The 17064-nt window shown below is 40.0% G+C and overlaps 1 protein-coding gene across 3 annotated transcripts in view; it reads right to left on the reverse strand.

Moving 5' to 3' along the window:
- Positions 1-24: 24 nt before the first annotated feature.
- SIMC1 (SUMO interacting motifs containing 1) overlaps positions 25-17064 on the reverse strand; it is a 97619-nt gene continuing 80579 nt past the window's right edge. Inside the window, exons 8-11 of one of the 3 annotated variants that reach the window (XR_006532579.2) lie at positions 9212-9368; positions 8986-9070; positions 6020-6155; positions 347-865 (exon numbers count right to left, since the gene is read on the reverse strand). Coding sequence is in view for 2 of the 3 variants with exons in the window: in XM_044777638.2 (XP_044633573.2) it covers positions 603-865; positions 8986-9070; positions 9212-9368 (505 nt within the window). In the remaining variant the exon portion in view is untranslated. Of the gene's footprint in view, positions 866-1194; positions 1430-6019; positions 6156-8985; positions 9071-9211; positions 9369-17064 lie in introns of those variants that run through there. The other 2 variants (XM_044777638.2, XM_044777639.2) reach the window with 2 other exon arrangements.

A 17064-nucleotide genomic window follows, 5' to 3' on the forward strand; every position in this document is an offset into this window, starting at 1 on the left:
AACTTAAGCATGGTAAACTTGGTATTTTGAAAAACCATTGCTTTTTTATTGTATCCTTTTAACATCAAATTTTTTGTAACACACTCAATCCTTGTGTTGCTAACCCCCCTCATTACATTAGATCTTAATAGACTGGCCACAAAGTCAAATTCATACGCAATGTAAGAGATCTAATATAGGATGTTTGTGTTCCATTAGGGAGAAACGGATATGTCTTTCTCGTTCAAAACAGGTTGTCAGTACTGTGAATGACATGACATTGATGTCTAGGATTTGTTCACAGAGGGATTCTTTTTCACATCTTGAGTGGAACTGTTAAATATAGTGCATATAGTATTACCTTTTCAAAAAAAGGATAGATAAATAATTTATTAAAAAATATATACACCTTGTATATTAAGCCGTATTTGAGAATAGGCTAGGTGAGGATTATCAAAAAAAAGGTTATCTACTAAAGAGTTAGAAAGTTATCATAACCTACAGATAAATAAGATAGGTTTGGTCCTACAAGATTTTTAACTACTTTTCGTACTTTTACAACTTCCAAGTAGTTGGAGATAGAGTTCAGGAGGTATTCTTGGTGTTCAGTGCTTCAAAGGACTTCAGGGGCCGCTCCAGTTCTTGGGAGAAGGCTCTGCATCAGGGTTCAGGTCCGCAGCATAGAAGAGCAGGAGCTTCAGCAAGTGCACTTTGTCCTGGAGCTGGGGGACCAGCGGCTCCCCCAGCATGTGGACGAGGCGGCTGCGGAAGGCCTCGATCTGCTTCTCCACATCCACCACCGTGATATCGTCTCCTTGCTGGGGCTTGGGCTTAATCCTTTTGATTATTAAATCTTTGCGATCAATCACTGAACTCCGTAAGTGCTCTGCAAGAGAAAAAGTTAGTTGAAGTGTTCTGAAATCCTTTTTCTTCATTTACGACTTAAAGAGATGAAGTCTGATTTTAGGAGGTGGGGTCTGTCTGGGCAGAGACTTGTGGACTAGTTACTGGGATTCAAGTCAAAGGCCACATGAGGACCTGTGGTAACTCCTTCCCAAGAGGTCCTTTGTTCTTGGTTCTCTCTGCTCTTCAAGTTTTACATATTAAAAAAGAAAATTTATATTCTGTTTTTTTTTCCCTTTGTTGATTTAAAAAATGAACCCATATTAAACAATGAAATTGTATTTAAAATTAATATAACCACTTGAAAAATATTCATGTGAGTTTTGACTATCTTCAGGGAGATTTATCCTAAGTAGGAAAAGAATTGCAAAGAAATACTGAACTTAGTAAGTTTGCTGTGCCATTGGTTTATTTCAGTAATTTGGTTTAAAAAAACATTTTGTATGTATTGTAGGATAGATCAAATGAATACATACATTCATGTTCAGAACGAGAGTTCTCACTTTGCGAAAAGATTCAGTTGTGGAACAGGAGGAAAGGAAGAATTCTGTGGGAGTGGAAATTGAGGTATCTGTATGAGCTTGTATTTAAAAAAAATTATATAGTTTACTAGCTCTGTTGTCAGAATGGGCCTGGAAGCAGACATCTCTGTAGCAATCAGTATACTTAACATCCAGATCTTGGTTTCTAGATACCATTCCTCACTAAAAAAACCCAATTTTTTTTTTGAGAAAAGGCTGATCCTAGAACCTTGGCAAGGAAATTACAAGGTGAACCTAGAACACCTTTTACAAGAAAGTAAGTGAATGCTTAAAAACGGATGGGGACATGTCAAAAGGACAAAGAAGTCAGCTTGAAGGGGGCTCCTCTTGGCCACATTTTGGACAATGTGATCATTAAAAAATGACAAAAATGGATTATAAGACAATTTTAAAAAGATCTGAGTCCATAGTAAAAAAGAAAAACAAAAGAAAAAGGAGGGGAGGGAGAAGGGAAAAGTCCTTTTTCCCGAAGAAGGCCAGTTAAGAAAAGTAGGAGGAATGCATAACTAGAAAGTAAGCACTTTTCAACTTAGTCATATAATAATCGATTCAGGTAAGAACTGTCAATGGATGCTCCAAACCACTGAGTGAAAGGCTGAAAGCTTTACAGTCTCAGTTTTACCCTCGATTACAGATGCTCCCCGACTTAACAATGGTTCAATTTATGATTTTCCATGTTACGATGGTGTGAAAATGACATGCATTCAATAGAAACCATACTTTGACTTCTGAATTCTGATCTTTGCCTAGGCTAGCCGTACCATCTTCTCTCCTGATGCTGGGCAGCAGCAGCGAGCTGCAGCTCCCAGACAGCCCCATGATCACGAGGGTAAACAACTGATACACTTACAGCCATTCTGTACCCAGAGAACCATTCTGTGTTTCACTTTCAATACACTATTCAGTAAATTACATGAGATATTCAATACTTTATAATAAAATAGGGTTTGTGTTAGATGATTTTGCCCAACTGCAGGCTAATCTAAGTGTTCTGAGCACATTTAAGGTAGGGTAGGCTAAGCTATGATGCTTGGTAGGTTATGTGGACTAAATGCATTTTCAGCTTATGATGGGCTTATTGGGACGTAGTCCACTGTAAGTTGAGGAAGATCTGTACTTATTAATATCAAAGAGAACAACAGAAATCTTATAGACACTGCATTAACCAAATGATCAAACTTAACGTTACCCATAGTGGGACCAAACTGACTTGACTGCCTCTTGATGTCATGCATTGGGAAGGGGTGTACGTCTTCATCTACTCAGTGTTCTTGTCAATAGTATTTAAGATGAAATCTGATCATCAGAAAATAGACAGCCCCAATTATGGGACATTCTACAAAATAACTGGCTTGGACTCTTCAAAAATGTCTGTATTATGAAAGACAAGTAAAGGCTGGGATCTGTGTTAGATTAAAGAAGAACAAAAAGCATAACAAGCAAGTACAATGTATCATGTTTGACTGGATCCTGGCTCAAATCCAGCCATGTATAAAGGATATTATTGGGACATATTAGATAATATTCTATCAAGGATAAGTTTGCTGAGTGTGATAATGAATATACGTAGGAGAATACACTTATTCCTAGGCTGAAGTATTTAAGCATGAGAATTATGATGGCACAACTTACTCTTAACTGGTTCAGCAAAAAAAAGAAGAAAAGTAGAGATCAATGAATAATTAAACCAAATGTGGCAAGTGTTAACAGCTGGTGAATCAAGATAAAGGGCATATGGGTATTCACTGTACTAGTCTTTAAACTTTTCTGTAGGTCCAAAAATAAAAATAATGGGGAAAAGAAAAAGAAGTTGAGGAGGTTTCTCCTCCCAAATCCCCAGATCAGCCCCAACAGGGTTCTGGAAGTGTGTGGGATTGAGGCAAAGGAGCATGAGGTCACGTATGAGGCGAATGGGCTGAGGAGAACTCTGAACCTGAGGGCCCCCAGATGCACCAGAGCAGCTACCGCATCACTGTCTCAACCTCCTCATTTAGAAAGTGGGGACAGTGGCACCCTCAAAACAGGGTTATGAGAAGCATTGAGCTACATGGTTTCCAGATAGTTGGGAAACAGAATAAACATCTGTAAGCAGTACATTAGGTTACGTTTTCAAATAACACGCTCAATATGTTTTTCCTCAACCTTCAGGTATCTTTACAGGTAACGTTCTTCTAAATTTATAGCAATGGGCCTATCTGTAATCTGAAAATAGTATAAATATACTACAGAGTATCCAAAAAGTCTAGAAACACAGGAAGCAAAGCTGCCTGGAGATGTCATTGCAGGTCCCTTTCAACATTCAATCAACGAAAATTTACAGTGAGCACCTACTGTGTATCTGACGGGGCTACACTCTGGGGAAACAGTGGGATCAGAGACTTGGGCCCAGCCCTCACCAACTGACATTCTAGTTGCAGGAAGTCTGACAGTAACCAAGCCAAGAAAAACAATTACAGTTTTGGTGAGTGCAATCAAAGACCTCAACTGGATGCTGTGATAAAGAGTAAGACTGGGGGAATGAGGGAAGCAGCCCACTCTAGTCAGGGAGGGCCTCTTAGCTGAGGCCTGCAGGATGAGAAGGTCCAGGGGAAAAGCAGTCCGGGGAGAGAGAACAGCAAGTGCAAATGCCCCAAGGCAGGAAAAAGCTTGTTCTGAGAACTAGAGGTAAAGTCTGGTAGTAAGAGGGAGAGCAGTACTAGTTCTGGAAGGTAGGCCAGGCCACAGAACAACACGGAGTTTGGCATTTGAGAGCAAAGGGAAGTATCTGGAGGGTTTTAAGCAGAGAAATGTGCTCTATTTCATTCTGCTACTAGTGGAGAATGCTCTTAGGGGGACAAAAGCCTTCACTAGAATTAGGTTTTCTTAAACAAGGCATGTGCTACTCAGAAAAATATAAAAATGATTTTGAAAAAATGGAAAGAATTGGCTGAATAGAGAGGGATAGAGAGGACATGGGGTGGGAGCAAGAAGAATGTGGAGTTTATTAAAATAACACAGGGAATCCAGAGAAGCAAATGTTAGCAGTGCCCATCTAGGCACTGTCCAAGGGGAGGGATCTGGGCCTGTGGACTTCAGCCATTCCAGTCCCGTTGGCAAGGCCGTGGATGTTATGCTTCAGTAGGGATGAGAGTTCTTATCACGGTTACTGTGTGAGGCAATTTATGTGAGGGTTTCAGCACAATGCCTGGCTCAAGATATCTGGCTGACAGTATTATTATTAGTGCCTGGATCAATCCTAGGGTTAGCTATTGTTATTTCATCATCATCATCACTACAGGAATCTCCAATCTAACAGTCAGAGTGAGCTTCTTAACTTCACTGCAGATCTTTTTCTCCATTTATTTCCATGTCAGTAATGGCAAAACCCTGGAGTCATCCTTCAGACCCAGTCACCCAAGCCCTGGCAAACTGATCTTCAAAGTGCTCTGATCCATCCACTGCCTCACTCGTCACCATTAACCCTCCCGATCTCTCTGGTCCTCTGCCAAACTAGTCGCCACACATCAGGGAGAGTGATCTTACTTAAAACCACTTTGATGGCTTCCCTTCCCTTGGAATCAAGTTGAAATTCCTTAACATGGTCCAGAAGGCCCTTCACGCCCTACCCTATCTGCTATCTGGTCTCATCTGGTCTCGTCTCCCTTGCTCATTACATCCCAGTCCTACTAGTTTGTTCTTTGTTCCTTGGACTCACTAAGCAATTTCTTGCCTCAAGGCCCTTGGACATGCTGTTTCTTCTTTCTGGAATACTTTGCCCTCCCTATTTGCCTGGCTAACACCAGCACCTCATTTTTTTAGCTGAAGTATCACCTCTTCAGGGAGGCCTTTCCACAGCTCCCTCCAAAAATGGATTAGGTCCTCCTATTTTATGCACCTGTACTTTCCTTCACAGCATTTATTTTAACTGTAACCACGTTACTTGTGTGATTATTTGTTTAGGGTTGATCTCTTCACTAGACCGTAAGCTCTCTGAGGGCAGGGGCCATGTTGGTTTTCTTCACTGAAGTTTTCCTAATGAGCCAGGCTCAGGGAAGGCAGTCAGTCAGTATTTGTTGCCTGGATGAAGACATGAGTTGAACTGACAGCCTGCGTCTGCTTTTCGCCCCTCTGCGGACAGTGCTCCTTGCAGGAAGGCTGTGTGTGTGACTCTCCTCAGAATGAACTGTTGCCTGACTTCCACAGGCTGGCTTACCTAAGCTGTCCAACAGAGGTTCATTCAGGAAAAGCATGCATTTTGTTCATTTAAATATTATGTGCTTAAATTCCTAAAATTCATAATTTCAAAATAAGAGGTTCTAACTATTCACAAGCATCAGGAAAACTCATGGCATATGACAATTTGTAATTTTTCTGAGGCTCAAACTTGAGTTGCATGGCTATGCAACTGGGTTGTGGAAGGTTGATTCTCTCAGCCAGAGAATGTAAGCTCAGCATCCACGTCTCAGTGGGGCTGCTCTGCCCTCTATGGAAACATTTGCAAAATGTAAGGATTCAGGATATACTTCTCCCCAAGGTCAAGGGGTCTATATAAACATAATTTAACCATGTATAGAGAGCTTAGAAAATGAAGGGTTGGAAATTCCTTAGAATCTCACCTTCTAATCTCACCCAATGATTTCATAGAAAAGTAATTCCTTCCAGAGTGTTTTCATTGCACACAGACTTTGGCGACAGACCTAAGTTTGAATCCTGGCTCTGCATTTACTTTTCTCTCAGTCTTTGTCTTCCCATCTGTAAAAGGGGATGATACTCACCTTTACAAGGTTATTGGATTACATAAGCCAGTGCATGCGAACTTACCTAGTCTTCCTTCCTCTCTTGCTCCATGCTAAGAGGTTCCCCTTAAGCAAACGGCAAGCCTGGGCTCCCCAACCTCTTCCCTTCTTCCCCCACCTGTGGAGTTGGACAACTCAGGCTAACCTCAAAATGCCCTCAACAACGTCCTCAGCCCACTTGAAGAGGGCAGAGATGACTGAAGAGCCCTCACAGTGAAATGCCTACTGAGAAGGACACTGGCCATTTCAGGGTACCATTCAGCTGTGTTCTTCATAGAACCCTGCTTTCTAACTACTGGTTCTAAATATTTTTTTCTCCTTCTTAACTCTTGGTCTCCAAAGAAGCTGGAGCACTGGGACACACCCCATTTATTCTTGGTTGATATACGTACACTGGTCTGAGGCCTCCCTCTCCCTTATTCGAAGCATAAAAATATTCTGTAATAAGAGTGGCTCCCATGTCCATCTTAAGTCACTACTGCCCATGACCCAGGTATATTTCCTGGGAAGCAAAACAGAAATTATCAAAAAGTGTTAAAGGTGAACTTAAAAAAAAATAAGCTGCTTTAATATTAAACTTTCTGCTAGATCTCTGAAAGAAACAATTATATAAACCTCAGTGAGGCCAAGGACATGTGGAATGTGCTTTTGCAGCTTTGTTCTAAGAAGGACATGTATCTTTTTTTTGATGGTGTTGAAAAATGCGCAAACTATACACCACATATCGTACCTATGACAATGTACTCTTTTTAAGTTTTGGTTACAAGAGTCTGAAATATAGAGAAGACTGTTGCAGCCTACTTCTGGCTAGGCAAACAGGAAGACTGAGATTCAACCAACATTGAGTGAGCACTTAATTTCTTCTCACACTCGTTAGGGAGAGACTGAGGGTGGAGAAGGGAGAAACTGAGGTTTAGACACATAAAGTCTGCTGCCCAACACAGAGTAAATGGTGGAGCTGAGATTTAAACTTGGACCTTCCGTCTTAAATCTAGTGCTTTTTTTTAATGTCCCCCCAGTTCCAGCCCAAGAGGGTGGACAGGCTATCTTACCTTCCCAAGTGCCATTACTGAGCTACACGATCACGGCAGGTAGATTTTATGTAAATACTTTCCCCCTGTACTGTTTGAGAATAAGTTGCGAACATTGTGCCCCTCTACCCCTCAATACTTTAAGCATGGATTTCCCAAGACATTTACTTTCAGAAGCCAGGATAATTATCAAAAATACGAAATTTAATACTAATACAATACTATTACTATTTAAATTTCACTAACTGGCCCAGTAACGTACTACATAGCTTCTTTTTTTGTGGTTCAGAATCCAATCCAGGACCATGTTTTGCATTTAGTATTTATGTGCTTTAGTTTCTTTTTAATCTGGAACAGTTCCTTAGTCTGTCTTTGTTTTTAAGACATTGGCACTTTTGAAGAGTACAGGCCAGTTATTTTTTTTTTAATTTTTACTTTATTTTTTTTTTGAGGAAGATTAGCCCTGAGCTAACATCTGCTGCCAACCCTCCTCTTTTTGCTGAGGAAGCCTGGCCCTGAGCTAACATCCATGCCCATGTTCCTCTACTTTATATGTGGGATGCCTACCAAAGCACGGCATGCCAAGCAGTGCCATGTCCGCACCCGGGATCTGAACCGGCGAACCCTGGGCCACTGAAGTGGAACGTGCGAACTTAACTGCTGCGCCACCAGGCCAGCCCCCAGTTATTTTGTAAAAGGTCCCTAAATCTGGGTTTGTCTGATGTTTCCTTGTGATTAGATTCAGGTTTTGAATTTTTGGCAAAAAACAAAAACCAAAAAGTGATGAGGTGTCCTTCTCAGAGCGTCACATCAAGAGGAATGCCAGTTTCCTCCCCTCTTAAGTTACTATTTTTCCCTTTGTAATTGATAACTCTGTCAGTCTTCCCCAGGGCTTCATTAATCCTTGGCTAATAAAATCCTTCTCATCTGAAGCAGCTATTCCATCATTACCTTTGTCAACATCTGCCTCCTGAGCGTTAGTCTGCCTCTCGCAGACTCCCCTGGGTCACCGGCTTTGCCTGTGACTTTAGAGCCACTTTCACAGACTTGAGGGCGTCTCACATCTTTTGCAAGATCTTTTTTTAAAGATTGGCACATGAGTTAACATCTGTTGCCAGTCTTCTTTTTTCCCCCTTCCTCTTTCTCCCCAAAGTCCCCCAGTACATAGTTGTCTATTCTAGTTATAGGTCATTCTAGTTGTGGCATGCGGGACGCCGCCTCAGCATGGCCTGATGAGGGGTGCCAGGGCCCCGCCCAGGATCCCAACCTGTGAAACCCTGGGCTGCCAAAGCAGAGCGCGCGAACTCAACCACTCAGCCACGAGACTGGCCCCAGTACACTTGCACTTTACCACTGATTTGCTCTGTATTTGTATCATATTGATGGATGTTTACGAAGTCCGTAGTCAGTGAGCATTCGACTCAAGAAAGACGTGGCAGTGATGGGCCAGGAAAAGATGCGGGGCTAATCAGGTCATTACTGAATACTTTTCATGTTATGATGACTTTTGCTTACCCACGCAACTAATAACTAACTGTGAGGACCACTGTATTATGCACCATAACAGAAACATGTGAATTCTTCTGTTTCATAGCAGTGATTCCAGCTATATCATTCCTTGTTCCTTATGGCTACAACCATGGAACAATGCTTTACATAAGCTAACAAATTAGAATCCCCTAGGTAACTTCAATTCATAATAATGTCCATTGTGAGCCTCCCATGCCATCTTATTTGTGAACAAAGGCTCCTTACCTCTTAAAACATGTTGATAACTAGATAACAGAAACTGCAGATGCTCAACCAGCTCATCCCATGTCTGCCACTGGGTTTTATCTGACTGTGGAGATAGTAAAAGCAAATGGTAATAAATGCCTTCTTCAGTTAAAGGTTTTGTGAAGTTTTCAAGTCACTTGTACATAATGCTCAAGCATTAGGGGAAAGGTTTTGTAGGCCTATAACTGAAGCAGGGAAAACGTACCTGACACTTGAGCAGTGATGTAGAATTGTTCAGAAAATAGAGGGCCTGGGCCAGAGACAAGGGCAGGCGGGTGGGGGTCTCGCAGCTGTGGAGGAATATGATTTCCAACACTTTGCAGCGCAGAAGGTGGCTTTCCATGGTAGTAAAGAACATCTCTCTGCATGGAGAAGAGGAGGGAGTTAACCATCACATCTATTATTTCAAGGAGCACACACCACGATTCCCCCTGAATGCTCCAACATTTGCTCTAAAACACAGACAGCTAAGAAGGAATACAGTGGAGGCCTACAAAATCACAAAGCTTGTGGACAGTGCAGAATGGATTTGTTCCTGAATTAACAACTGCTAGGAGGGAAAAGTCTTTCCCATTTGAAAAAGACAAGTTTAGGATACATTAAAAAGAATTATCTCAGGGGCCGGCCCTGTGGCTGAGTGGTTAAGTTTGCATGCTCTGCTTTGGCGGCCCAGGGTTTTGCCAGTTCGAATCCTGGGTGCGGCCATGGCACCGCTCCTCAGGCTATGCTGAGGTGGTGTCCCACATGCCACAACTGGAAGGACCCACAATTAAAAATACACAACCATGTACTGGGGAGATTTGGGAAAAAAGGAAAAATAAAATCTTAAAAAAAAAATTACTTCATACTGTAACTAAGAGAATTAGTACTGAGAATAAATATTTCTGAATGTCCATAATGTGCCAAGATACTGCTTGGCATAGCAAAGAATATTAAGACAAATAAAAGAGGGTATTGCTTTCAAAAAGCTCATAGTTGACCAAGGTTAAGAGGGATGTCATGGGAATGTAAATAAAGGGCAGGTAAAGTGTACCTGCACACGACGTGCCTGTGCTGCTCTGTGGATACAGAGGAGAGAGAGTATGTTTGATCAGGGGACTGGAAGTGGCCTTCTCACGGAGGTGGTGGCATTGGTGACAAGGGAAGCCTTCCTAGAAGGAAGGCTCAAGGCAGGAGGCATTTCAATGGAGTGAAAAACAGGAGGAAAAACAAAGAAGTAAAAAAATACACAGCTGTGGCAATGCAGCTTCTTAAATTTCAAGTCTAGGACTTGAGAGTCCCAGAGGGACTCGTGCCCTTAACTCTGCGGCTCTACCCAGGGCAGGGCTTGACCAGCAAGGGCGGGCTGGAGCCCAGTCATCAGCTTAGAGCAGGAGAGCTACAAAACTGGAACTCTGCTTCAGGAAGGAGGATCAAACTCATTGTTCTAAAAGCAATGCCAGCTTGCAAAAAAAACTGTCATGAATCTCAGAATCGTAGGGTGCATCTCTGGACTGCCTGCAGGTTTGTTCGGTAGTCCTTGCCAGGTCTGCTAGTCACAGCAGTTTTGGGAAGCAGATAGCCTGTGAGCAGAGAAAGAGATGGCAGCAAGGAGGACCAGAACGACTTGCCTAGTCAACAAGCAACAGAGCTGGCCCCAGATCCAAGAGGTCTTTCTCCTACAACATCCTGCCCCTTTGCAGTTCTGCAACATTTGGGAAAATACGGGGTTCTTTATGCTACTGCCATTTATAAAAACGGTAAATAACAAAGTATCTAGTTATTTTTATTTTTTTTCCCTTTACCCTTTCTTTTCCACCAAGCACATATATTATTTGTGTGAAAGCGAAGTTTAAAAAGCAGAATGTTTCTTCTTTCGCTTTTTACTATTTGGAAGTTGAAAAAAGTCTACAATATTTGTGAAAATCCATTTTCTCTCTTTAACATTTTAAAAATCTTTTTCTATATCTTCTCTGAGAAATCTTCTTCTTTAATGCAAATAACTCTAAATTATTACATTTGCGAGACCTTCCCCAAATTCTTTTCAAGTCTATTTCTACTGTGCATTTGGCCTACTACTCTTAGAAGACAGATTTCCTATTCAATAACCTTTTATTTCAAACTGTATTTTCTCTTCCAATTTTTTATTTCAGGGCCTGCATTTGTCCTGGTTTTATAATTCACAGACGGCAAACAGATATACAAAGGACAAGAGGAAATTTTAATGTATTGAACATAGTAGGAAATGGAGTACAATTATCTATAGCAATACAAATTTAAATTTTAAAATCAAGATACAGAGGAAGGCCAACATCCAGATTCAGCCTTAACAGAGTAGTTGGCATTGGATTTACCCTCCTATCATAAACAGTTATAAAACTGGACAAAATATACGAAATAACTATTTATAGGCATTGAATGAGCTACTGCAAAGGACTGTTATTCTTGAGAAAAAAGAAACAAAGGTGGCGAAACCCACATTTACCCCAGATTTCTTGCTGGGAGCACTTTCTAACTAAGGCACAGGAAAGTGTGGGTCCCAAACAGAAAGCAGTAGGCTTGTTGGGCAGAGCAAACAGAGACTGGTGTTCAGGACAGCCGAGGTGGCTGGAATTTGTATCAGAGAAGAGGGAGCTCAACAAATGTGTGTAAGGGACCCCCTTGGCATGTGTGCAGGGAAAAGCTCCAAAAGCCTGAGAAAGAGGGGCTGGCCCCGTGGCCGAGTGGTTAAGTTTGTGCACTCCGCTGCAGGCGGCCCAGTGTTTTGTTGGTTCAAATCTTGGGCCCGGACATGGCACTGCTCATCAAACCATGCTGAGGCAGCGTCCCACATGCCACAACTAGAACGACCCACAACGAAGAATATACAACTATGTGCTGGGAGGCTTTGGGGAGAAAAAGGAAAAAATAAAATCTTAAAAAAAAAAAACAAAAAAACCCTGAGAAAGAACAGCTACTGGGGAGCTGTGAACTGAGAGGAGATTCTGGAGCTCTCCCAGTGCTGAGACACGGGGATTTCAATGAGCTAGAGAAGAGATTTCACTGAACATTGGGAGCATTCAGTTGAGAACCCAGAAGGGCTAAGCCTCAAGACTCTAGCCCTTTAATAAGGGCTGCTTTAGAACCACCCTTACAGATTCCAGAAACAAGCCTCAACAGGAGAGAGCTAATCTGCCAGCAAATGAACTGCCTGCCAGAATAAAACCCAATACTCTTTAAGGGAAGACAGAAAATTTCAGACTCTCAACAATGCAGCATTTACAATGTCCAGTACACAATAAAAAGTTACTAGACAAGGAAAAACGCAGAAAAATGTGATCTATAACCAGGAGCAAAATGTTCAGAGAAACAGGCTAAGAGGTGATATGGATGCTGGAATTAGCAGACAAGAACTTCAGAGCAGCTATTATAAATATGTTCAAGATTAAAAAACAACCAACCAACCAACCAACCAAGCAAGATGTATATAATGAGTATATAATGAGATGGAGACTATCAGCAAAGAGAAACGGAAACTACAAAAATGAACCAAAAGGAAATTCTAGATCTGAAACATGTAATATCTGAAATGAAAAAAAAATCACTGAATAGGTTTAACAGCAAATTGGGCACTGCAAAAGAAAGACCAGGGATCTTGAAGACTATTCAAACTGAAATAGAGAAAAACACCCAAAAAGATAAAACAAAATAAACAAAGCAAAACAATAGAAAACACCAGAACCTCAGTGATCTGTGGAACAGTGTCACATAGTCTAACACAGACGTACTTGAAGATGAGAATTTGGGACAAAGAAATAATGGCTAAAATGTTTCAAAATTTGATGAAAAATGTCAACTCACAGATTCAAGAAGCTCAGTAAACCCCAAGTGGGATAAATGTAAAGGAAACCATATGCAGGTATCATAATCAAACTGATAAAAATAAAAAATAAAGCAGGCAGAGAAAAAGGACACAGGACACAAAGGGGAACAACAGTAAGAAATTCTAAGGACTCCTCATCAGCAGCCAGAAGAAAATGGAACATCTTTAAAATAAACAAAGAAAAAATATCTATCAACTTAGAATTTACAACAAGTAAAAACACCACCGATAAATGAAGGTGACATGAAAACATTTCCAGATAAACAAGAACTAAGAGAATTCATTCCAAGTAGACCTGCACTACAAAAATAGTAAAATAAGCAACATCTTTGAGTGGAAGAGAAATGATACCAGATAGAAGTTGGATCTTCAAGAAGGAAAGAGGAACACCAGAAATGGTAACTATGGGCCCAGTGTATGTTTTTTCCATTAACTCAATTCTGACAATATCTACTTGGAGGTAGCATTAGATCCCACAGGTTAAGGGCTCAGTCCTACAAGACTGTCTTCCTACTCTCACTTCAGACACCAACTGAAAGTTCATCTTGTCATCTGTGCTTCTGAATGACCAGTTGTAAGTTGGAAGCTCCCAGGACGCCCTCACTGGGTTTGATTAATTTGCTAGAGTGGCTCACAGAACTCAAGAGAAACGGTTTACTTACTAGATCACCAGTTTATTATAAAAGGATATAACTGAGGAACAGCTAGACAGAAGAGATACATAGGGCAAGGTATGTGGGAAGGGGCGAGGAGCTTCTATGCTCTCACACGTCATTCTCCTGGTATCTCCGTGTGTTCAGTAACTTGAAACTCTCTCTCCTAACCCGGTCTTTTTGAAAGGAGGCTTCATTAGAGAGGCATGACTGATTAAATCACTGGCCATTGGTGATTGAACTCAATCTCCAGCCCCTCTCCCGTCCCTGCAGGCAGGGATGGGATGGAGTGGGGGACTGGGGACACGGTTAGTTCCCCTGGCAACCAGCCCCCATTCTCAGGTGACCCAGAGGCATTCCAACAGTCACCTTATTAACATAATAATAGACACTTTTTATCTCTCTCATCACTTAGGAAATTCCAAGGGTTTTAGGAACTCTGTGCCAGGAATGGGATGAAGATCAAATATAAATTTTTTACTATAAATCACAATTTATCACAGTATGTAAATATAAAAGACAGTTCCCCCCTCATTTCTTAATTTATTTTAAAAACAACTAAACGTTTAAAGCAAAAATATGATTTCATCCTGGAGTTTACACATATGTAAAAGTAAAACGTATGACAATAAAGCACAAAGAATGTGAGTGGGGTAAATGGAAATATACAGTTGTAAGATTCTTACATTATATACTAAGTGAGATATATATATATAATACACTAAGTGATATATAACAGTGATAATTCAAGGCAGACTGTAGTAAGTTAAAGAGGCATATTGTAATTGTAAGACCAACCTTTATAAAAACACATTTGCTGAAAAAGCATTTGATAAAATTCACTACCCACTCATGATAAAAACTGAGAAAACTAGGAGTAGAAGGGAACTTTAACTTGTTAATGAACATCTACAAAAAAACCTACAGCTAGCATCATAATTAATAGTGAACTGATATTTTAATTAATCAATAATTAATTAATGGACCAAATGCTTTCCTCTAGGATCATGAACAAAACAAAGATGTATGCTTTCACCATTGTTTATTCAATACAGTAATGGAAGTTCTAGCCACTGCAGTAAGGCAAGAAAAGGAAATAAAAGGCATAAAGACTGGAAAGGAAGAGCTAAAACTGTCCTTATTTGCAGGTGACATGACATCACAGGTCTACACAGATAATCTCGAGGAATCTTTGGCACAAAAGTATTATCCATCAAAGGAAAAACTGATAAGCTGGATTTCATCAACATTTAAAACTTTTGCTCTGTGAAAGACCTTGTAAGAGGATGAAAAGACAAACTACAGAATGGGAGAAAATAATTGCAAACCACAGATCTGACAAAGGACTAGTGTCTAGAATATATAAAGATTCTCAAAACTAACAGTACAAAACAAAACAATCCATTTAGAATAGGAAAAAAGAGACATATAAGTGAAGTTATACAGATGGCAATTAAGCACATGAAGGATGTTCAATTTCATTAGCCATTAGAGAAATGAAAATGGAAATCATGATGATTCCATCACCACACATCTATCAGAATGGCTAAAATAAAAAACAGTGACAATACCAAATGCTGGCCAGGATGCAGAGAAACTGGATCACTCATATATTGCTGGTGAGAGTGTAAAATGGTACAGTCACACAGGGAAAGTTTGGCAGTCTTTTTAAAAACTAAACATGTAACTGACATATGATATAAGAACTGTACTCCTTGGCATTTATTCCAGAGAAATCAAGACATGCTCACATGAAAATTTTTACATGAATATTTATGGAAGCTTTATTCATAAAAGCCCCAAACTGAAAACACAGATATCGTTCAATGGGTAAACGGTTAAAAAAATTGATGGTATACCCACACCATGGAATACTATTCAGCAATAAAAAGGAAGGAACTATTGATACACACAACAACTGGAATCAATCTCTAGAGAATTATGCTGAGTGGAAAACGCCAATCCCAAAGGTTACATGTTGTATCATTACATTTACACAACATTCTTGAAATGACAAAATTGTAAAAATGGAGAACAGATTAGTAGTTGCTGGGGGTTAAGAAGGGGTGGGGACAGGAGGGAAGTGGGTACAGCTATCAAAGGGCAACATGAGTAACCCCTGTGGTCATGAAAATATTTTGTCTCTTGGCTTGTATCAATCTTGATATCTTCATTGTGATACTGCACTATAGTTTTGCAACATGTTACCATTGGGGGGAATTGGGTAAAAAGTACATGGGATCTCTATCATTCCTTACAGCTGCATGTGATCTATACTTAAGTCAAACCAAAATTTTAATCGAAAAAAAGAAGCTTAAAAAACCAATAGGAGCAATAAAATGGAATAATAGAAAATACTTGATTAGTCCAAAGAAGGCAGAAAGGATGTAAAATGAACAAATAAGAAACAAATAACAAGATGACAGATATACAACCAGTAATTAAATAAAATGTGAATGGAATAAATAACTCCAATTAAAAGGCACAGATTGTCAGCTGCCTAAAAAAGAAAATCCCAACTACCGTCATGAGTTGCTAACTGTGGGGATATATTCCGAGAAAAGTGTCAGTAGGCGATTGTGTTATTGTACGAACATCATGGTGTGCAACTACACAAAACTAGATGGTACAGCCACTAAACACCTAGGCTGCACGGCAGTAATCTTATGGGACCACTGTCATATATGTGGTCTGTTGTTGATGAAAATGTCACTTACGGTGCATGATATATATGCTGTTTACAAGAAACATTTTTTTTTGTTAGACTCACATACGAGTTGCAAGAATAGTACAAAGAATTCCCAAATACCCTTAATACCCTTCACTCAGATTCCTCAAATGTTAAACATTTACCACATTTTCTCTATCCTTCTCTTTGTCTCTGTCTTTTCAATTTTTTTCTCTGAACTATTTGATAGTAAGTTGCATACATGACATCAATTTATCCCTGAATACTTCAGTGTATAATTCCTAAAAACAAGGACATTCTTTTGGATAACCCAAGTACAATGATCAAAATCAGGCAATTAACCTTAACACAATACCATTAGATTATCCACAGACTTTAATCAGATTTTACTGTCCTAATGAAGCTGTTTATAGCAAAAGAAAATCCCAGATTACACATTGCATTCAGTTGTCTGTTTTTTGATGTCTTTTGATCTAGAGCAATTCCTCAATTTTGCTTTGTCTTTCATGACACTGACATTTTTGAAAAGTGCAGGTCAGTTTTTTTCACAGAATGTTTCTCCTTTGGGATTTGCCTGATTATTTCTCCATGATTAGATTGAAGTTATGCATTTTTTGGCAGGAGTACTGCAAAAATAATGTTTTGGTCTTTTTCAGAACATCATATCAAGAGGCACATCATGCCAATTTGTCCTATTGTTGATGTTAACTTTGATCACTTGAATAAGGCAGTGTCTCCATCGTAAAGTTATTATTTTTCTCTTTATAATTAATGAGCATTTTGTAGGAATATACTTTTGAGAGTACGCAAATATCTTAGTACTCCACAAACTTTCACCATTTTAGTATCCATTCATGCCTGAAATAACTATCATG

This window comes from Equus asinus, chromosome 9 (genome assembly GCF_041296235.1).
Source record: "Equus asinus isolate D_3611 breed Donkey chromosome 9, EquAss-T2T_v2, whole genome shotgun sequence".
NCBI classification, from domain to species: Eukaryota; Metazoa; Chordata; class Mammalia; order Perissodactyla; family Equidae; genus Equus; species Equus asinus.